This window comes from Gopherus evgoodei, chromosome 10 (genome assembly GCF_007399415.2).
Source record: "Gopherus evgoodei ecotype Sinaloan lineage chromosome 10, rGopEvg1_v1.p, whole genome shotgun sequence".
NCBI classification, from domain to species: domain Eukaryota; kingdom Metazoa; phylum Chordata; order Testudines; family Testudinidae; genus Gopherus; species Gopherus evgoodei.
In genome coordinates this window covers 68,320,123-68,339,858 of record NC_044331.1, presented here as the reverse complement: position 1 = coordinate 68,339,858, position 19,736 = coordinate 68,320,123, and the positions used below count along the sequence as shown (strand labels likewise).

General features: G+C 43.7%; 1 protein-coding gene and 1 long non-coding RNA gene across 4 annotated transcripts in view; one reads left to right on the top strand and one right to left on the bottom strand.

Moving 5' to 3' along the window:
* Positions 1-8,685: 8,685 nt before the first annotated feature.
* Positions 8,686-16,758, bottom strand: LOC115658732. 2 transcript variants are annotated; one of them, XR_004002371.1, is made up of 3 exons: positions 16,527-16,758; positions 15,632-16,099; positions 8,686-8,762 (listed from the first exon to the last, which is right to left on the bottom strand). It is a non-coding gene; the product is annotated as an uncharacterized LOC115658732 (long non-coding RNA). The 2 variants fall into 2 exon arrangements; XR_004002370.1 differs by lacking the exon at positions 8,686-8,762 and having other exon boundaries at positions 15,256-16,099.
* Positions 16,759-16,848: 90 nt separating this feature from the next.
* Positions 16,849-19,736, top strand: part of SMG1 (SMG1 nonsense mediated mRNA decay associated PI3K related kinase) — a 115,983-nt gene continuing 113,095 nt past the window's right edge. Inside the window, exon 1 of one of the 2 annotated variants that reach the window (XM_030578576.1) lies at positions 16,849-17,053. In XM_030578576.1, the coding sequence (XP_030434436.1) occupies positions 16,965-17,053 (89 nt within the window). In that variant the 5' untranslated portion in view covers positions 16,849-16,964. The remainder of the gene's footprint in view (positions 17,054-19,736) is intronic. The other variant, XM_030578577.1, reaches the window with a different exon arrangement.

Here is a 19,736-nt window from a genome sequence, read left to right as displayed (position 1 = left end):
TCCTTTATTGCTGAGGCGAGGCAAGCCAGCCACGCCCTCCCTCAGGCTTCAGACTGCACTTAAGCAGCACACATACAAGTAGGGACACACCCAGCTGCAGCTTTACGCAAAGATGCTGAGATCAGCTCTGCATGGGAAGGCTCAGCTAAGGAACTGCCCAGTACTCAAGTGCCACCCTCCATGGAGCCTAAACCCAAAATTATATTGTCTTGCGCTGCACAGAGAACTATACAGCATAAGCTTATGAAATTCGCCCCTCTTTTAAAGTGGAGAGAGATATGCAATAGTTGTTTGCCTCCCAGTTATGAATTCCACACACTGGGATTTAGACAAAACAAAAACAAGTTCATTAACTACAAAAGATAGATTTTAAGTGACAAGGGATAGCAAACAGATCAAAGCAGATTGCCTAGCAAATACACCTCTACCCTGATATAACATGAATTCGGAGATAATGCGGTAAAGCAGTGGTGGGGGAGACGGGGCTGTGCACTCTGGCGGATCAAAGCAAATTTGGTACAATGTGGTTTCACCTATAACACGGTAAGATTTTTTGGCTCCCAAGGACAGCATTATATCGAGGTAGAGGTGTAAAACCAACACACAATCTAAGCTTAATATACTGTAGAAACTGGTTATAAACAGCAAATTCTCACCCTAAATGTTGTTCTAGGCAGATTGCAGAGATTCTTGAAGGCAAGCTGCCCTCGCTTGCAGCTTAAAACTCCAGATATTCCTTTTACAGGCCAGACACCCTCTAGCCTGAGCTCAGCCCCCCCCCCCAACCCCATTTAGTCTCTGTTTCTCAGGTGTTTCTAGCAGCCTTCTTTCTTGGGTGAGGAGTTAATGAAGAATGAACCACGATGATGTTACGACCTTTAAATAGTTTTTACATAGGGCGGAAATTCTTTGTCTCCCAATGTGAATCCCACCCCCAGCCAGCAGAAAAATACTAGTATTATCATGGAGTCTAGTACCAGGTGACTTGATCACATGACCCTGCAACCATAACTCAGAGGCTGTTTGTAGCGTGCTAAGGAAGACTTCTCAGTGGGTGATTAGCATCTTGAAAGACCTATTATTTTCCCAACTGGCCATCTAGACTGATTGCATTCTGTCTGGTGGGCATTCCACAGGCAATATTCCTAACTTGATACAAAAATGATACATGCAAAAAATAGGATAATCATATTTGTAAATCATAACCTTTCCAATGATATCTCACATGATACATCTTGCATAAAATAAATCTTAGTTATGCCATAATCATATCATAACCTTATCTCTATGAAGAATGTGGGGCATCGTGTCACAGATTAGTTCACTCATGAGATAAATGAAATAAATATATGGGTGATTTAGTCAGTCAGGACCTGATCCAAAGCCCATGGGAGTCAATAGGAATCTTTCCATTGACTTCAATGAACTTGTATCCTGCAGCCATCATGAAGAAAATGGGTCTTCAGGAGGGATATGAATGCAGAGTAGGTAGTGGCCTGCAGACCAGTTCAGGAAGGGCATTCCTTGGATTGGAGGTATAGAAAAAAGAGAAGATGGTTGTAGGAGAAACAAATATCAAAGCTGTCATTATTGATGGAGTTGAGGGAATGGGTTATGGTATGAAATGTGACAACTGAAAGTGACCCTGATAAAGATGTTCCTGCTAAGGGATTTTCCCTTTTCTTTTGAGGGTCAGCAGAGGGTTACTCCCTTATTGACCTTCCTTTTATGTAGAAAAGCCACTTTGTAGATAATTTCCCCTGGAAGCCTGCATAGAAACTCATTATTAATCATTTCAAGTCCCTAAACAAATTGTCATAATTTTCACAAGGGTGGCATTGTCTACTGAAAGAAATGCTTACAAATGCAGTTTGAAGAACTTCTAGCCACTGGAGTGTCTTAGGAGGACATAATCCTGAAACGTTTGTTCAATAAATAATGTTTCCGGTTTGTTCCTCTTAGTCTTTGGCACTGTTGAAGAATTACTTCTTCTGAACATTTTTTAGACATGGACGCATTTATGATTGCTTCATAGACTAATACTGGAATAGTGGATCATTTGCAGGTATTCTTGGCTCTCAATTTTTTGCTTTATCCACTAGATCATAAGCCTTTTAGAAATATTATTCATATTACAATAACACGTGGTGGGCCAACTGGGACAAAGGCCTACTGACCTAGTGTATAGATACATTGTAGGGGGACAGAGTTTATATTCTAAACATATAAAACAGACTAAGGGTGTGGGGAGAAGCAAACACAGGGAAGTGAGGTAACATGCCCAAGGTCATACAGTAGGTAAGTGGCAAAGCCAGGAAAAGAACCCAGGTCTCCTGAGTCTCAGCTAAGTGCTAAATGCTCTATCAGTGCCTATCTACAGGAGCGCCGCCGCGGTTTTTGCCACCCTAAGCGGCAGTGCTCCTCCTCTGAGCATTCAGCGGTGAGGGTCCTTCTGCTCCACGTCTTGGGGGCAGTTCGGCGGCGGTCCCAGAGTAAGTGAAGGACCCACTGCCGAATTTCCGCTGAAGACCTGGAGTGGAAGGACCCCCACCACCAAATTTCCGCTGAGGGCGGTGAAATGCCGCTCCCCCTCCAATCCTGCCGCCCTAAGTGACCGTCTAGGGTCACCTAGTGGAAGCACTGGCCCTGCCTATACAGGGCTACTGTTTAATGTCTCTGCATTTATTGGCCTCTTGGGACTGTTGGCAGCTGGCAGAGGAACAGCTGATGCAGAGCACTCTTCCTTCTTAGTTGCACTATGTGCGGATTGGCTACAGCTGAGGATTTGGCCTGGAGTCTTTACAGTGATGGCTTCTTTTTTTTCACCCCAAAATCCATTAACTTTGAATTTTGTAAATAGTCTGACAAGGGAAAATGTAATCAATCAATGAACAAGAAACATTATTTATTTTTAAAACTAATAACAAAAAATAAACAAACCACAGACAGAATTAAGGCAATTGACTATGGAGGGACAAATGTAGCTCTTAATTTATCTGGAGAACTGTAGGTAGTTTCGCGTGTATATTTTAATTATAACAGGATAAGGTAGATTGCATAAATACTAAACGACTATATATATTTATTGGATTCGTACTCTCTGCCTTCCTCCTCAGGAGCTTTGGGTGACGAAAGACAATATAAGAAGTATAAATAAAACAACATCAAAAATATAGATCAATTAAAACGTAAACAAAATCAAAGTTCAGACAAATCCTCAGAGCTTAGCACCTGTTTTTTTAAGATCACAAGGACATGACCAGACCTCCTGTGATGTGACCCATTCCACATTGTTCAGGAAATCACTGCAAATGCACACTTGTCCACAAATTCAACACAAGTTAGCAATGCCACTAGGAGTTTTTCTGCACTGGAAAATTGCACTGGGTTAGAACCCCAACTTGGGGAGTTATGGTAACTAACATGATGTTAAACATTCAGTGTAGAGAGAGCTTGTCATATTTAATATTGCGTCAGCTGGTTGTGGTTAACCCTAGGGTTAACATTGAATACTAGGTCATGTTTAATATTGTATTAGTTACTATGACTTAACATGTATTGTATTGGTTACTATGGCTCAACAAGCTATTCCAGCACAGAAAAAAGATAAGAAGAACCTCAGGAGGCCAGTGTGGCTGCACATGGAGTTTTTTGGCTATCTGTAACCCTGCTGCCAGGTGGAGCCAGCAGCAACCAGGGCCAGGTTCAATATTTAGGGGTTCCCTTCCATCAACACAACACAGAACCATCTCGAGCCCCCACCCAGTAACCTGGGAAAATTACACATCACCCCAGGCACCTTTGTGAGGCAATACTTCTCCAGTCGCAAGCACGGAGTCTGACTGTAGAAAAGAAACTTTTAATGAAAGGAGGGAAGTCACCTGACTTTAATTAGGGAAAATGCCTCAAGCGGGATTCATACTCATAAAACTGTGAGCAGGACACCCACCCCAGAATGCGTGGGGCAGTGCCTTCTGCCTCATGTTCTTGAATTCTACAAACAACAGTTCCTTTCTGTGCCCCTCTCTGCTCCCTCACCCCATACCCCTCTCACAGTGGTTATCCTTGGTCAGAGAGGACCCCAGGGTTCAGAGGCACATCTGTGTGAGTTCACCTCCCACTGGGGGAAGAAGACACCATGCTTGCTCTGGCATCTGAGCACTGGCTTTGGCTGGCTGCCCGACCACCTGCTATGCCTCTGCTGGCTGTCCTGGCAGCTGCTGCTCCTCTCCGCTGGCCATCCTGCCAGCTACAGTTTCTCACTGCCTTCTCAGCTGCTCATTCTGTGCACTGCCTCACCAGCCACTTGTCAGTCATCTTCTGCTGCCACCTGCCTCTCTGCTATGAGCTCTGCACATCAGTCTCTTAGTAATTTTCAGCTCTTAGCAGGCAGGGCAGAAACACTCCCCTACTACAACTGATTTCACTTCTGACTGGGCATTTAACATAATGAAGAAGCTCTTAATGAAGCCTATTTAGCTCTTTCTTTGAACAGTGGGGAGGAACAGGTTAAACCAGTCTTGGGAGGACCCTGGGGGAGGGTCCACACACCTTCTGGCTGGGACACCTGTCCCTACCCTTCTTATTTCCACAGGCCTCTGGCTTTCAAACCCCTGGCTTAACAAGGTCCTTTCAGCTGAGGGTGACCCCCTCATATGAGACAGGGTAAGCACAGTTCTGCTCCCCTTTATTCATACAATAATGCCAACATTGGTAACAGCATTTCACTACCCCTGCATTCAGTACTAAGGTAATTTGTAACCCAACACCAGCCACAGTTGATCATTTTGAGCAACACAGCTCTATCTGCTGGATATCTAAGCAGAGTAGGTGTGTGCTTGTATATACAGTTTGCTCCTTAAGGGCTTGTCTACATCAGAAAGTTGCAGCGCTGGTGAGGGAGTTACAGCGCTGCAACTTTGAAGGTGTACACATCTGCAGGGCACCACCAGCGCTGCAACTCCCTGTTTGCAGCGCTGGCCGTACTCCCGTTTTGTCTCGGGTGTAGAGGATCCAGCGCTGGTAATCCAATGTAGACACTTACCAGCGCTTTTCTTGACCTCCGTGGAAGGAGGAAGCCTCTGGTAATCAAGCTGGTCTCCTTTCCCGGTTTGCTCTCTCGTTCCCGGAACCCCGAGCAAGCAGGTCTCCTTCCCTGCGGTTTGCAGGGTGGTTCGGGGAACGCGAGAGCAAACCGCGGCGAAGCTGGTCTCCTTTCCCGGTTTGCTCTCGCGTTCCCGGAACCCCGAGCAAGCAGGTCTCCTTCCCTGCGGTTTGCTGGGTGGCTCCGGGAACGCGAGAGCAAACCGCGGCGAAGCTGGTCTCCTTTCCCGGTTTGCTCTCTCGTTCCCGGAACCCCGAGCAAGCAGGTCTCCTTCCCTGCGGTTTGCTGGGTGGCTCCGGGAACGCGAGAGCAAACCGCGGCGAAGCTGGTCTCCTTTCCCGGTTTGCTCTCGCGTTCCCGGAACCCCCCTTGAAGCCGCCCAACAGCGCTGCAGTGTGGCCACATCTAACACCACTTGCAGCGCTGGTTGCTGTAAGTGTGGCCACTCTGCAGCGCTGGCCCTATACAGCTGTACTAATACAGCTGTAACAACCAGCGCTGCAAAATTTTAGATGTAGACATGGCCTAAGTCTCGCCTTCTCCCAGTTAGCTGTCAGGGAAGAATTCAGCAGACCCTGTTTACATATCTAAAAACCAAAAGGGATAGATTCTGGAAATGGAAGGAGTGGCATGTCACCAGGGAAGCATAGATGGGAATAGCACAAGTGTGTAGGGACAAAATCAGGAAAGCCAAGGCAAAGAATGAGTGACAGCTGGCAAGAAATGTTAGAGACAACAAGAAAGGGTTCATCAAATATGTCAGACAAAAAAGAAAGATCAAGGATGGTATGGGTCCACTGCTTAGTGGAGCAGGTGAGCTGGTAACGAAAGATGATAGGAAGGCAGAGCTGCTCAATGCCTACTATCCATAGAGATTCTATGGCATTGTTTGGTTCATTTAAGATTTGTATTTCATATGATTCTATGCTTTCTTTCACATATAGTTCTACTCCCCCACCAGCACGACCTGTACTTCCAATATATTTTGTACCCTGGTATTACTGTGTCCCACTGATTATCTCATTAGGGCTGCCTATGCACCCATCTAGGTGCCAATGTGGAAAACACTGTTTATATAGCCGTCACCTGCTGCACACTCCATTATGTATGTGAGAGTAAATGGAAGTGCTTCCATCCTGAGTGGACTCAGGACAAGTCAGGTTTACAAACTCTGTACAGGCAACCAGATCACAGCCTTATGCACACTGATCCTGGCACCCAGAGAGCAAGGGAAATCAGGGATTCTGTAGGTGTTCACCTCTTGGCACAGTAGAGAGGCAGAGGGTGACATATCTGTGCCAAGGAATACCTTCAAACCCTGTAAAACTGCTGGAAAAGCACATGAGGGAACACTGGCACATACTGGTGGCGCTACGTACCTTTGTGAGGGTTCTGTTCCCTTGTAATAGAAGATCATTAGCCATTCATTCCTGTAACAATTCACACATTACAGACAATTATAATAGGGCATTTCGACAGGGTTAACACTTAGGAATGGGTTTGTGCTGTGTAGGGTAGCAGCTGTGCAATGCTTTCCTCTTTGCTGTTCACACCTGTTTACAAATCTCTGTTACTGGGAGTACTCAATCGCTCTGAATGGCCTTATCTACATTTGCTTTGGAGAGGGTGCATCAATTTTTTTAAACTGTTCTTTGTCAGTGGTGCTAACTGCACTTAGCGGCTGTTATTGAGCACTAAGGTTGCTATTTAAGGTAGAAACTGGGCCAGGTTTGGGGAAGCAGGGAGAAAGGAGGGGTTGTTTAATCAGAGGGCAGTGGCAGCTGCCTGTATTGATACTTGAATTGTGTTTTGATTTACTGCAAGTTAACCAAGCCATAAAGACACTTATCTACCCACTTTCAGTGTTGTGACCTCTGCTGCGCTGAGAACTAGCAGTGCATTCTGTAAGCACCACATTGACTGCACTTTTTCCATCCCTCCCATGTATCCTTGGGACTCTGGATATTTCTAAACCTGGGGGAGGGGAGGAGCTGTGGGTGTGGGACAGAGAGAAAAGTGTTTGCAGTATCATCTTGCAGTCATCATCCTTAGGAAGAAGAGTCCACACACAAGTCAGTGAAACTATAACAGTTTTTAAAAATACTTTGAAACATGTAAGTAAAATATTTTTTAAAAGACATGTAAACTAGTAAAACATAATGGGACTGAATCCGTGAGCAATGACATGTTAATGTCTCTGCACCTGTGTCCTTGCCTCTCCTCTTTTTACATCAGTAGATTCCCTTCTTTCCTTTCCACTATATGGCTTCAGTTGTGTAGCATGCAACCATCGGTTCACCACCCTTTTCATCCTTTCCCAAACCAGGTTTAGGTAGGTTTAACCGCATCCCTCAGAGGTATTGATTTTTCACACCCTTAGCAATGTAGTTATACCGACCTAATTTCCTCAGCCAACTTAGATATCAATATCTCTGCTGCCAAACTTAAACAGTTCTTCTGACAGGCAGTGTTAGCTGCTGTGTTATTCATGTTTTTCTGACTGAATTTCCCAGGTATTTCATGCCCCTCCTTTTTTTTAAATTATCAGCATTCTCTTTGACATTTACATTTTTAATATTTTAACACTTGCACTACCCCGACTGTCTGGTTCTGTCCAAGTTCTGCAGTGTTCTTAGTCTGTGCAAGGCCATTTCTACACTAGAAAATTAGATCAACCTAACTTACATCGGCATACGGCCACCACAGTAATTACATCGCTTGTCTGTGTCTACACTTTGCTCCTCCTGTCGGTGGTGCACATCCTCACCAGGAGTACTTGTATCAATTGTACTATCAGTGTGGGGCATTGTGGGACAGCTTTTAAAAGCCAGTAATAGTTGATGTAAGAAATGAAGTGTCTAGTGACAGTACATTGACTTAACTACATCGATCTTGACTCTATGGTGCTTGAGGACATGGAGTTATTAAATTGGCATGCATAGTGGAGCAGTTATGTCAGTGGGAGTGAAATTTAAGTGTAGACACTTCCATAATTAGATAGATATAAACTTTTTACCTTTTTGGCCAGAGTGACACAGTTTTCAGCCAATGTATTCTACAGCCTTAAAATTATCTTGGTGCCATTTATACCCATTTTTCAGTTTAGCACACTTTGTAACTGTGTCTGCAAAGGTGTACTCCAGACACAGCCCTTTAAGGACAGCTGCTTTTTGTTGTCTTAAGCAGTCAATAACCACATGGATTGAATCCCCTCCCCTCTAGGGTAAGGATATTGTTGCTGGTGAAGGGGATCCTGTCCCTCAACCTGGATGCACACATCCATACTCCCACACTCAAAACTTCAAACAAAAACTTCAAGAAATAGCACGCATCATTCCAGAACCTCAGCATCTGTCACATGTTCCCTCTAATTTGAAGAATAAACCCCTTTAACTGCAGTGAGCAGTTAGTATGGAAATGTTCTCATTTACATTGGGATGAATTCCACAGCAAAAGGTTAGCCAAATCCACCTTACAACCCCAGGCTTTCATTCATTCCGCTCCTAAAATTTCCCTACAAGCATCAGCCACAAAGACTTGAGTGACAGAAAAGCTGCTCACCATGACATCAAAGAGTTTAGCAAGCCAGTGCGTGGTTCCGTGCCTTGTCAGTTCAGTCATGGTAGTCCACTGTTGTGTGACATCTCCCACCTGGATTCTAGACGTTAAAGAGACAGACATCCCACTAATAAGCAAAACTTGCCTACGAATGCCTCCTCTAACTGATATGTTGGGGGCATCCCTACCCAGCCAAGGTAATGCAGGTAAGAATCCTGGATGAGTGGGAGGCAGCTGAGTATCTCTACTGGGGGATGGAGGAAATGGTTCTAGACAGCAGACCACTTCCCGTTCCTGGGGTCAGTTCCTGAAGCCTCTGCACTGCATGCAAGGTGATCCATGGGTGCCCAAGGCCACTCTCACCCACACCTTCTCTGATAACCAGGGGTCCTGGACTACCCTCCCTCAGAATTAGGTTTCTGCCACTTTCAAGCCTGAATGCTTTAGCCTCATCCACTGTGTCCTTATTCTTACCCTCCAGGGCACAGAAAAAAGCACGTCATTTTTTCAGACAAAGTCTGAACATTAGTACTATCCCATCAAACCCCATTTTAACTGCCTCTTTAACCTCTGCAAGTAGCCTATCTACAACAACTTGTGGTGGGTAGTCTGGATCATCACAAGAGGGATTATTAGTGACCAGAAAATAAGCAAAGAAAATTCATTCTTCATATTCTGCAGGGGGTTCCTAAATTTTCAGCTCCACAGCACCAACAGGGTGATTGCTGCATCGGATCTGCCACTGTCCCTGACTCTCTAGCCCTGTGGAATATGCAGCCAAACCCCAGGGTCCACTTCCTTCTCCAAAATTGTCTCGCAGTCTCCTCTAGTCAGATTACAAAATTCAGCCTGTACCCTAATTTTCAGAAACCACTTTAACACTTCCTCTATGACCCTGCTTCTGGGACAAGGACCTATTTTGTTCATTATGGCTGATATCTCCACTGATGAAAGATTTTTAACCTTCACTTCCCTTCATGTACCACCTTCATGATTGTTTTGGACTGTCACAGTCACCTATGAGCATTTTAGAGTCCAGATTGTTCAAGGAAGGAAAAAATGGATTATAAAAAGGTGGAGCCTCCTGACTATTAATATAGTCCTCCTGACTATAATAATGCTTTCTCCTCCCAAAAGTTTCACTGTCTGATTAAAAGTGCCTGTCAGTTCTCTATTCTCCAAATGAACTGCTTTTAGCTGTGCTTGCAGAATGCTTTCTGCTCCTTCAGAGACTCACATTCTCACTCTATGGCTACGTCTACAGGATAAATTCGAATTAGCTTAAACCGATTTTATAAAACAGATATTGTAAAGTCGATTGTGCGCGTCCACACTAGGCACATTAATTCAGTGCTGTGCGTCCATGGTCCGAGGCTAGCGTCGATTTCTGGAGCGGTGCACTGTGGGTAGCTACTGTAAAATAATGAGGCCAATAACGTCGATTTGCATCCACACTAACCCTAATCCGATATAGTAATATCGATTTTAGTGTTACTCTTCTCGTTTTGTAGGAGTACAGAAATCGATTTAAAGAGCCCTTTAAATCTATATAAAGAGCAGTATAGTGTGGACGGGTGCAGCGTTAAATCGATTTAACGCTGTTAAAATCGGTTTAACAGCGTAGTGTAGACCAGGCCAAAGCCTCAGAACTGTAAAACACTGTGCCTGTAACTCAGTAACCTTGTTTCTCAGTTCTTATATCTTTATATAAAATTTGTATATTTAACTTGAGTTTCATGTTTTCTGCATTCCAGTTGTTTCACAAAAGCTCTGGCTGCCATTAGCAAACCTTAAACAACTACAGCTTTTACCTCTTCTTGGCAGCTTTTTGTTGCCAAATAAGTAGCATTTCAGCAGATTAGCCTCTGCCTCAAGCCAGATACTTATCTATATATGCCCCAGTGACTCCACAGTCACTTAAAAACTCCTTAAACCCCTCAATACTCTTAGGTCACGGCCCCTGGATATTGGTTGTTAACCCCAATCTACATACTGACTGGCTTGCCAGAATGGTGGATTAAGATTCACTTCTCTCCCAACAAAAACAAGAAGTTCGGTGGCACCTTAAAGACTAATAGATTTATTTGGGCATAAATAAATAAATAAATCTGTTAGTCTTTAAGGTGCCACCGGACTCCTTGTTGTTTTTGTGGATACAGACTAACACGGCTACCCCCTGATACTTCACTCCCAACACTGGCTACTGTCAGAACTTGGAAGACAGGATACTGGGCTAGGTGGACCATTGACCTAACCCAGTATGACCATTCTTATGATCTTATAACATAACTGTGCGGCAGAAGCCTACAATTTTGATACTTTTCAGCATTCCAGGAATGTGATACACACAGAGAGACAGATAGACAGACAGAGTTTTAGCAATGTAAAGTGCCAGTGTGGATAGCGCTTTGTTGGAGGTGGTTCTATTTTGTTGCTGGGAGAGCTCTCTCCTCGCGATAAAGTGCAGCCACAACAGCACATCTTGCAACGGCGTGACTGCAGTGGCACAGCCCACTCTTGTAAGGTGCGCAGTAGAGACATAGCCTTAGACTATCCTTGGTTCTCAGACAACTTGTGCAGCCCATGAGGAAGGAGCAGAGGCTATTAATGGTAAGAAATATGTACTAATGGTTTAAAAAAATTAAAATGTTCATAATGTATCAGTTCCCAGTTTGACATTTCTTCTTTAAAAGCTGGCCAACATTTGGAGAACATGACAGTTTTCAAGGTACCAGAATGGAAAAGAAAGGTGGCTTTCCAGTCTTGTGGAGAGATCTGGCAATCTATGCCAGAGAGACGTTTCTGCTAATGTTCATACTTCTACATATTGCTGAATGGAGAGGTCTGGTCAGCTGTGAAGGTAGACCAAGCAGCTTTGCACTGTTGTTGAACCTCAAGCCCCAGATGGAGTTTCTGCTACACTAGAAATTTGCTGAAATATGCTTACACGACTGGAAAGCAATTAGACTAGAAATTGACTATATTCTCAGCTGTCATATAGAATCTATATATTTGAAAATGTTAAAAAACATCCAAACATATTTAATACATTTCATTTGGTATTCTATTGTTTAACAGTGCAATTAAAATTAATCGTGATTTATTTTTTTAATTGCCATCTATTTTTTTATTTAATCATGTGAGTTAACTTTGATTAATTGACAGCCTTAATTTACCATATCACTCAAAGAAGCTATTATAAGATTTCTTGGCATTAAATGAACAAAATCTGCAATGGCAACAACAATCTAGAATTAGTGTATTATCTTATGACGTCTATTGGTTTCAGTTTGTATGTTATTGGTTTCAGTTTGTTTATATGTTAGTGTGAAGGAGGTTTTATAAAGATAGATTTTGGATTAAATGAAAGTAAATTGTACAATCTGTAGATGATACACAGTCATAGTTGCATCGCAGTGTTATCTTTACTGGGAATCTCTATTCTAGGAATCCTTTGCAATCTTTAATAGGCACCAACTTGTAATACTCAAACTACAGAATCTTGGTGGATTGTTTTTCTCTGCTTTAGTCAAACACTGTTTTTCTCCTTGGCCTCAGTCCTGTTTCCAAACTAGGAAATCGTTAGCATCTCTTTCCGTTACTCACAGTGGTGATTGTTGTTCTTTCAATATGTGGCTTTGTTAAGGGTATACATGGAGCCATGGAGCCAAGAAAATGGCTTGGTTTGGCTTCTGCTCCTTAGCATGCACAGATTTTTTAGAAAAGCCATGCTGGGTAAGGCAGCAAACTTGTGAGGGTTGTAAGATATAATATGCTGTCTTATTTAAGCACAGTAGAAGTATACAAATTGCTTTTTATTACAACTAAAAGTAACACTTGGAGTAATAGTTTTACATATTAAGTCAGTAAATCATAAGGATAAATTGCAAATCAGCAAAAGAATTGGTGGTGTCAATCAGCTGCAAAATTCTGCATTATGAAGAACATTGGCAATGTGGTCTAGTGGACTGAGCACATTGCTGGGAGTCAGAAGACCAGAGCCCTATTTCCAACATTCCCACTGACTCATTCTGTGACACGGGACAAGTGACTTAACTTACATTTTCAAAAATGGTCTCTAATTTTGGGTGCCTCCTTTTTTGGATATCCAGCTTTACACACCTATAGCTTTATTTTCAAAGGTGCTGAGCATCTGTAGCTCCCATTGACATCAATCCTATTCTCCAAATGAACTGCTTTTAGCTGTGCTTGCAGAATGCTTTCTGCTCCTTCAGAGACTCACATTCTCACTCAAAGCCTCAGAACTGTAAAACACTGTGCCTGTAACTCAGTGACCTTGTTTCTCAGTTCTTATATCTTTATATAATATTTGTATATTTAACTTGAGTTTCATATTTTCTGCATTCCAGTTGTTTCACAAAAGCTCTGGCTGGCATTAGCAAACCTACGTATCTAAATCTGGGCCCCAAAACCCAAGAAGAGCAAATTTAAAAGCCAGTTTTGAAAATGTGGGCCTCAACTTTCCTGTGCTTTAGCTATCTCCTCTGTGAAATGGGGATTAAATGTTTTTATCCACTTTTGTAAAGCACCTCGAGATCTACAGATGAAAAAGTTCTATGTGACAAGTATTATTATCTCATTGATCATGATGAAAAGCTTAATTATTACCTAAAAGACTATCAAAATTTCACAATGTAGTCATTCTAACCAGAAATAGTTCAATTACATATTTAATCGTGCTTGACACTTATATAGCATTTTAATGTTTGTACAGTGATTTCAAAATGTAATTAACCATTATTATCCCTGTTTTACAAAAGGAGAAAATGAGACTCAGAGAGGCTAAATTATTTCCACAAGACCACACAGATTCAGGAACAGATTCATGACTAGAATCCAGTTCTTATACAATGCTCCCTGCTCTACCCGCTAAATCAGCAGTGCTCAAATTGTGGTGGTCTATAGACAGAGGCTGGTCACATGGTGCTAATTCTATTCCTTGTGTCCAGCTGCTAAACCACATTAAAAGGAGGCTAAAAATACATCCTTAATATTATCTTTCCTTTCCCCATAGGCAACTGCTGTAGCTGCTGCAAGGATTTTATGAAATCATGAACATGAGGGGAGGTGATCTGCTCCATTATCAGTTGGTGGTGATATGATCCACAAGATTCTTTCTGTGAAAGTCAGAGAATTTTTGCACTAGATATTGCTGGCACTCCAGTAAAATCTGATTTTGACTTTGATGTTTTAAATTTATTTCTTCTGTTTGCTGAATATCAAATGCTACTGGTTAATTTTCTCAATTTAAATACCAAAAGTAGTAGAACTAAGACAGCAAATGAAAGGATTTATAATGCTGTGTACAATGGGTTATATCTGCAAAACTGCCTCAAGTATTTAAGTATTGGAACTGAACCAACCTGATATATAGTACTGCCCTGAAACTGCTAAGCACTTGAAAACTAGTAGGTAAAACAGTACACACACAGTGCCTACCCAAGGTTACCGTTTGTGACACTGTCAGCATGTTGTGATGCATTATGATAACACCGGGTTACATCACATCAAAATATAATTATGTTGCAGTTCAGCATTGTGATGTGATGGCTCTGAGCCCTGGAATTTTATTGGAACCTGTGGATGTCCTGGAAGCATTGCTTGAGGGATGCAAAACCACACCAGTAAGTTCAGCACTGTCCAATAAAAAGCTAGAAGTGGGAATATGCCAGTTGACTCAAGTTCATTCACCAACACAACTGCAGTTTATTGGCTGATATTAACAAGGCCTCCAAGTCGTGTCATTGTTCAACTTTGGATACAGTAATAAATAAGAGCAGTTAGGCCTATGATGTCACATTTCAGAGGGATAGCCGTGTTAGTCTGTAACCACAAAAACAACAAGGAGCCCAGTGGCACCTTAAAGACTAACAGATTTATTTGGGCATAAGCTTTCATGAGTAAAAAACTCACTTCTTCAGATGCATCTGAAGTGGGTTTTTTACCCATGAAAGCGTAGGCCTATGAGTATCTTTACTGAGTCTTTTACTTGAGTGTATTAGATTTCATGAAAACTTGAGGAATACTCAATAAGAACAGAAACACAGAGTGACCAAATAAGCCAATGCAAGGCATCCATTTCTTGGAGGAGGAAAAAAATACAGGTCTCAGTTGCACCACTGTAGCGCTTCAGCATAGAAACTCACTACAGTGAGGGAGAAGTACTTCTGTCACTGTTGTTAATCCACCTCCTCAAGAGGTGGTAGATGGTTTGACAGACGAATTCTTCCATTAACCTAATGCTGTCTACTGGGGGGTTAGGTTGGCTTAATCATGGGTATGTCTATACAGGGCCAGCTCCCGGGTTTTTGCCACCCCAAGCAGGGAAAAAAAAAAAAAAAGCCGCAATCATGATCAGCGGCTGCTCCACCACGCCACTGTCTTCTTCGGCGGCAGTTCAGCGGCAGGTCCTTCCCTCCGAGGGGGACCGAGGGACCCGCCGCCGAATTGCTGCTGAAGAGCCTGATGTGCTGCCCCTTCTCCTTGGCTGCCCCAAGCACCTGCTTGCTGAGCTGGTGCCTGGAGCCAACCCTGTGTCTACACTTGCAGAGTTTTTGTGCTCTAAGTTTCACCGGTGATAGGGAACTGGTGAAAGAAAAGTGCTGGTTTGTGTACTCACTTAATTCCTCAGGCATCAGAGAGTGTTTACACTAGCAGCACTTCCATCGCAGATGAGAGCAGCGCTGTAGGGCAGCTATCCTACAGTGCAGCTCTCTCGATAGGTCTTGTGGGAAGGGTGAGCAGAAGGCATTCCGGGTCCCTGCTCAGTGCTCCATGCTGCCCTGCTTCATGTTCCAGCAGCCCCAATACTTCCTTGTTTCTTTTGTGGCATTTTTTTTTTACCCGACCCTGCTGTCTGGCTGCTTTCCCTGCCATATCTACAAGCAAAGGGAAAGGAAGTTTCAAACTTCCCAGGGTTTACAAGGGGAGGGATGGATGTCCGTTTACCTGGTGTCAGACCAGTAAAGATGCTGGCCAGAGTGGTCACTTTTGGAACTGTGCAATATCCTTCGGAGGCCAAAAGGTGTTTACGATGGTAGAACGGTTTTTCACTTTCACAACAGCACAAAAAGAACAGCGGTAAGAGCTATATGCCTCGTGAGGGTGGTTTTCTTGTAGATGCTTCCTCGGTTTTAGCACAAAAAAGGACTTTTTGCACTCTAAATGGTAAGTGTACAGACATAGCCTCTGTAGGATGTGGTGTCAATTTTTCACACCAGAGTGACCTAGCTGGGTTGACTTAACTTTTTAGTGTAGACCCAGCCCTAGTATCTTCCTTAAAAATGTATCCAACTGCACTGGTTCTCACATTCTTTCAAGTGTGGACCACATTGTAATAGGCAGGTATTTTCTTGTAGATTTGTCTCCCCTTCCATTTTCAGTCACATCCTTGTGGCAACTACAGCAGTTGTTTCCCTAGAAAAGTACCAAGACAAAGGTGTCATGTATTTTTTAGCTCTTTTAAAATGCATTTTAGCAGCTGGAAGTAAAAAGGAGACACCAGCACAGTGGGTTTAGCCAGCTTCCTGCTGACCACCCCCAATATGCTGTAGCACACCAATCTGTGAACTTCTGCCCTACATGTGGGAGAAACACCCTCAGTGTGGACTGGGCTAGGGTGGGTAGGCAGGAGACCCATCAAGGTGCCTGGGGAGGTTGGAAACTACTTTTCGGGAAGCAGTCCCCTCAATATGGTGGGAGGGCACGAAACCGTGCCCTACCCTCATAAGGATAGGAAACACCCTCAGCACAGGATGACCCCTCCTAAGGATTAAATCCCTCTCCGTGTGGGATGGGGGCCAGGAGGCTCCCTCAGGTGAAACCCCCCCCCCCCCCAACACACCAAAGATTGGGAGACAGGGAGACTCCTCCTGAGAGTTACACCAGGGGGACACCCGTCCTGAGGGGGCCGGAAGGCTGAGTCTCCCCCAGGTGCGTGTGCCCTCTCGGCGTGGGGGAGGGTTAGGGAAGCCGGTTATGCGGGGGGCCGGCCCACTAGAGGGGGGGTTTCGCGTGACCCCGAGGAGGTGGCCCCCGTCGGTGGCTGCCGTCCCATGGTACCCCGCGGAGGGCGGGCGAACGGGGCGGCCCCATGGCCCGCGATCCCAGCATGCCGTTCGGCCAGGGAGGAGCAGCAGCAGGCGGAGCCGCCGTCGTCTCCTCCTTCACTGTGAGACAGCAGCAGCAGCAGCTTGAGGAGAGTGAGTGAAGAGCTGCCGCTGCCGCTGCCGCCCCTGCCCTGCGCCGCTGCCCGGCCGGCCATGCCCTCTCGGGCAAGGTAATGAGCCGCAGAGCCCCGGGGTCTCGGCTGAGCGGCATCGGCACCAGGCAGCACTATCACCCGCGGAGCTGGAATGACTGGCAACCCAGGTGGGTTGGGCTCGGGCAGGGGGAGGCGCGGCCTAGGCGGCCTCCGGGGGTATGGGGGTGTCTGGCCTGGGCTGTTCCCGCTGTGCTGGGGCCTGTGGAGATTGGGAGGAGGGAAGGTGTGGAGGAGAGGAGAAAACCCCGGCTTTCTACGTAGGCAGGCCCAGCTTCCTAAGTGTTGGGGCCTAGAGGGAAATGGGGAGGGGGTAGTAACCCACCTCCTGACTTTTAGGGCCTAGAGGGAGATGGGGGGTGTGTGACCCATTCCCTGACTATTGGGACCTAGAGGGAGATGGGGGGGGGGAGGTGCGAGTTACCCAGTCCCTGACTGTTGGGGCCTACACACTCAGGATTGGGGGGGGGGGTGTGAACGGGCTCTGCCTCTCTACTGTGGCCTAGTCAGATGGGGAACGAAACGCCAGGATACCTCAGATATAAAGGATCCAGACTTTACTGGATACTGGAAAGAGCTGGGGTAGGACGTGTGGACAGTGGAGGGTATTTCCTGCTATATAAGCAATTCCTTATCTGTTGGTGGCTGAAGAGACAAAATGTTTCTTTATCACACAACATGTAACTTCTTAGAATCCTAGTTTGGTTGGGTTTATGCTGATTTAGTCCAGGCTCTCCTTCCCCTTTCAGGGTTTTGTCCTAGGTGATTTATAGTATATGATGATGCTGGTACCCCACAGAGTATTGTAAGTAGCAACTTTGTTGCTCAGCGACTTCTTTTATAGTAGGAGACACTTTTCTTTAGTTGTAAACAGACGTTTTAAGTTGCTTATATTGGAACAGAATTTACAGGAATCTTCAGTAAGAACAAAAATGCACTTTGTGTTTTTTAATTGGAAATTATTTGAAGGAGAATAGAGGCTGTAAACATACTGGAGGACTTTCAAGGACTGAAAAAATAGCACACAGAACGTATATATAAATTTTGTTCTTTAATCAGGAAAAGTAGTCCAGAGCTGTAAGTAAACTAACAGGATTTTTGTATGTGGAGTGTTGCAGTTATTACATTTCACTCAGTGAAAGTTTATTTTGCATCTGAACTATTCCCAACATGTAGTTGCTAAACTGCTTTAGTTTACTGTATTAATTTTTAAAGGTGTTTTTGTAAAACTGTTGTAATTTAGCCTGAAGTATCAAAGTCCTTTGACTTCATTATTGTTTCTCTGTTGAACATTTTTGGCTTTGTTTGAACGTTACTAAAACTTAAGTTGACAGAGAAAGGGACTGCAGTTCTGTAGTTTGCTGTCAGTATCATGTAGTGTCTTAAATTGATGGGATGTCATTGGAATGGGGAGATTGAATGGTTGTGGAAGTGCATCCTGCAATTGTATGGGTGGAACGTTAGTTTCATATATGTGAAAAGAACAAAAGTTCATTTTGACTAAGTAGTCAGCACTCCAGGTGTTAGGGATATTAAGTATGCAGTAAGCATGCAACATTTAAATGATCACATGGTCTCACCTCACTAAATTCTGCTGTCTTTAGTTGTTGAGGTGTAGTAAATTGCAGGTTTAAAAGTTAGAAATTTGCAAGCCATCATATTGATGTCCTCTTGTGGCATCCTATTTCTTCAGTAACAATGGGGGACTTCCAATGGCCTACAGTTTGGTACCTCCCTAAATAGTTACCTGCAGAGGAGTCCTGGACTCATAATAGTTTTAAGCTCCTGACCCAGAGTTTTCCCCCTAAAGGAAAGGGTTAGATGTACAGTTTTTGTCCCTGCTGATATGGTGACAGCTGTGATAACAGGTTCCTGATAGGACATGTTAATTTGTCACAAGACCCATCTTACTTTCAGCATAGAAAATGTTCTTTACAGATGCTGAAGCCCTGTCTGTACTAGGAAGTTGTCTTACTGAAAACCATTGAACTGGAACTGTTGGCACAGTAAGAACAAAACTGTAATCAGCAGTATTACAGAAAGTATGACTGAGAGGAGGGGAACCATTGTCACTGACGAGTAAGTTTCTCAATGTGAATGAGGCCTGGTTCTTTTGCATCCACCGGATCATGAAATTGGAGCATTTTTAAAGGAATGAGTGAGATCTGTAGCTGTCCTTGGAAGCAACCGGAACCTCCACCAATTAGCTTTACCCCTTAGTTTATCTACCAGGCACCCCAAAGAGTATAAAAATATGCACAGTGAGAGTTGTGAGCTAATGCTACATATATATGAAGTCTAAAAATGTTACCATAATACAAAGATCACTTTGACCATATGAATCAAGATACAGTTATTTAGATGAGCCTTCAACAAGAAAAAAAAATCTTTGCAAAGGTATATTGTCAGCTAATTAAAAAAATTCTGATAGAGCTCCCTTAAATAGTATGTTCTGATTTTTTTTTTAATTTAAAAATAGCTGTGAATTTTTTGGCTTCCTTGTATTATGTTTAGAATGAACTTTTGGATAGCAATTATAACAACACAAAATATGCTCAGAATTTTTTTTTTTTCCTTCTGTGTATACACCTGTCTGTTGTTTACTACTTCAGTGCTAGCTCTGTTGCTGCTGGTTAGTAGTAAATAGCTTCTTGCAGGGGCAGAAGAAGGTTGTATGCAAGCACCAAAATTGCAAAAATTCTATCAAATTTCCAGTGCAAGAAAAAAGAAAATAGAGCTTTTTTCACTAATCTTTCATGGCTGATAGTATGTACAAAACTTTCAAATGGAAAT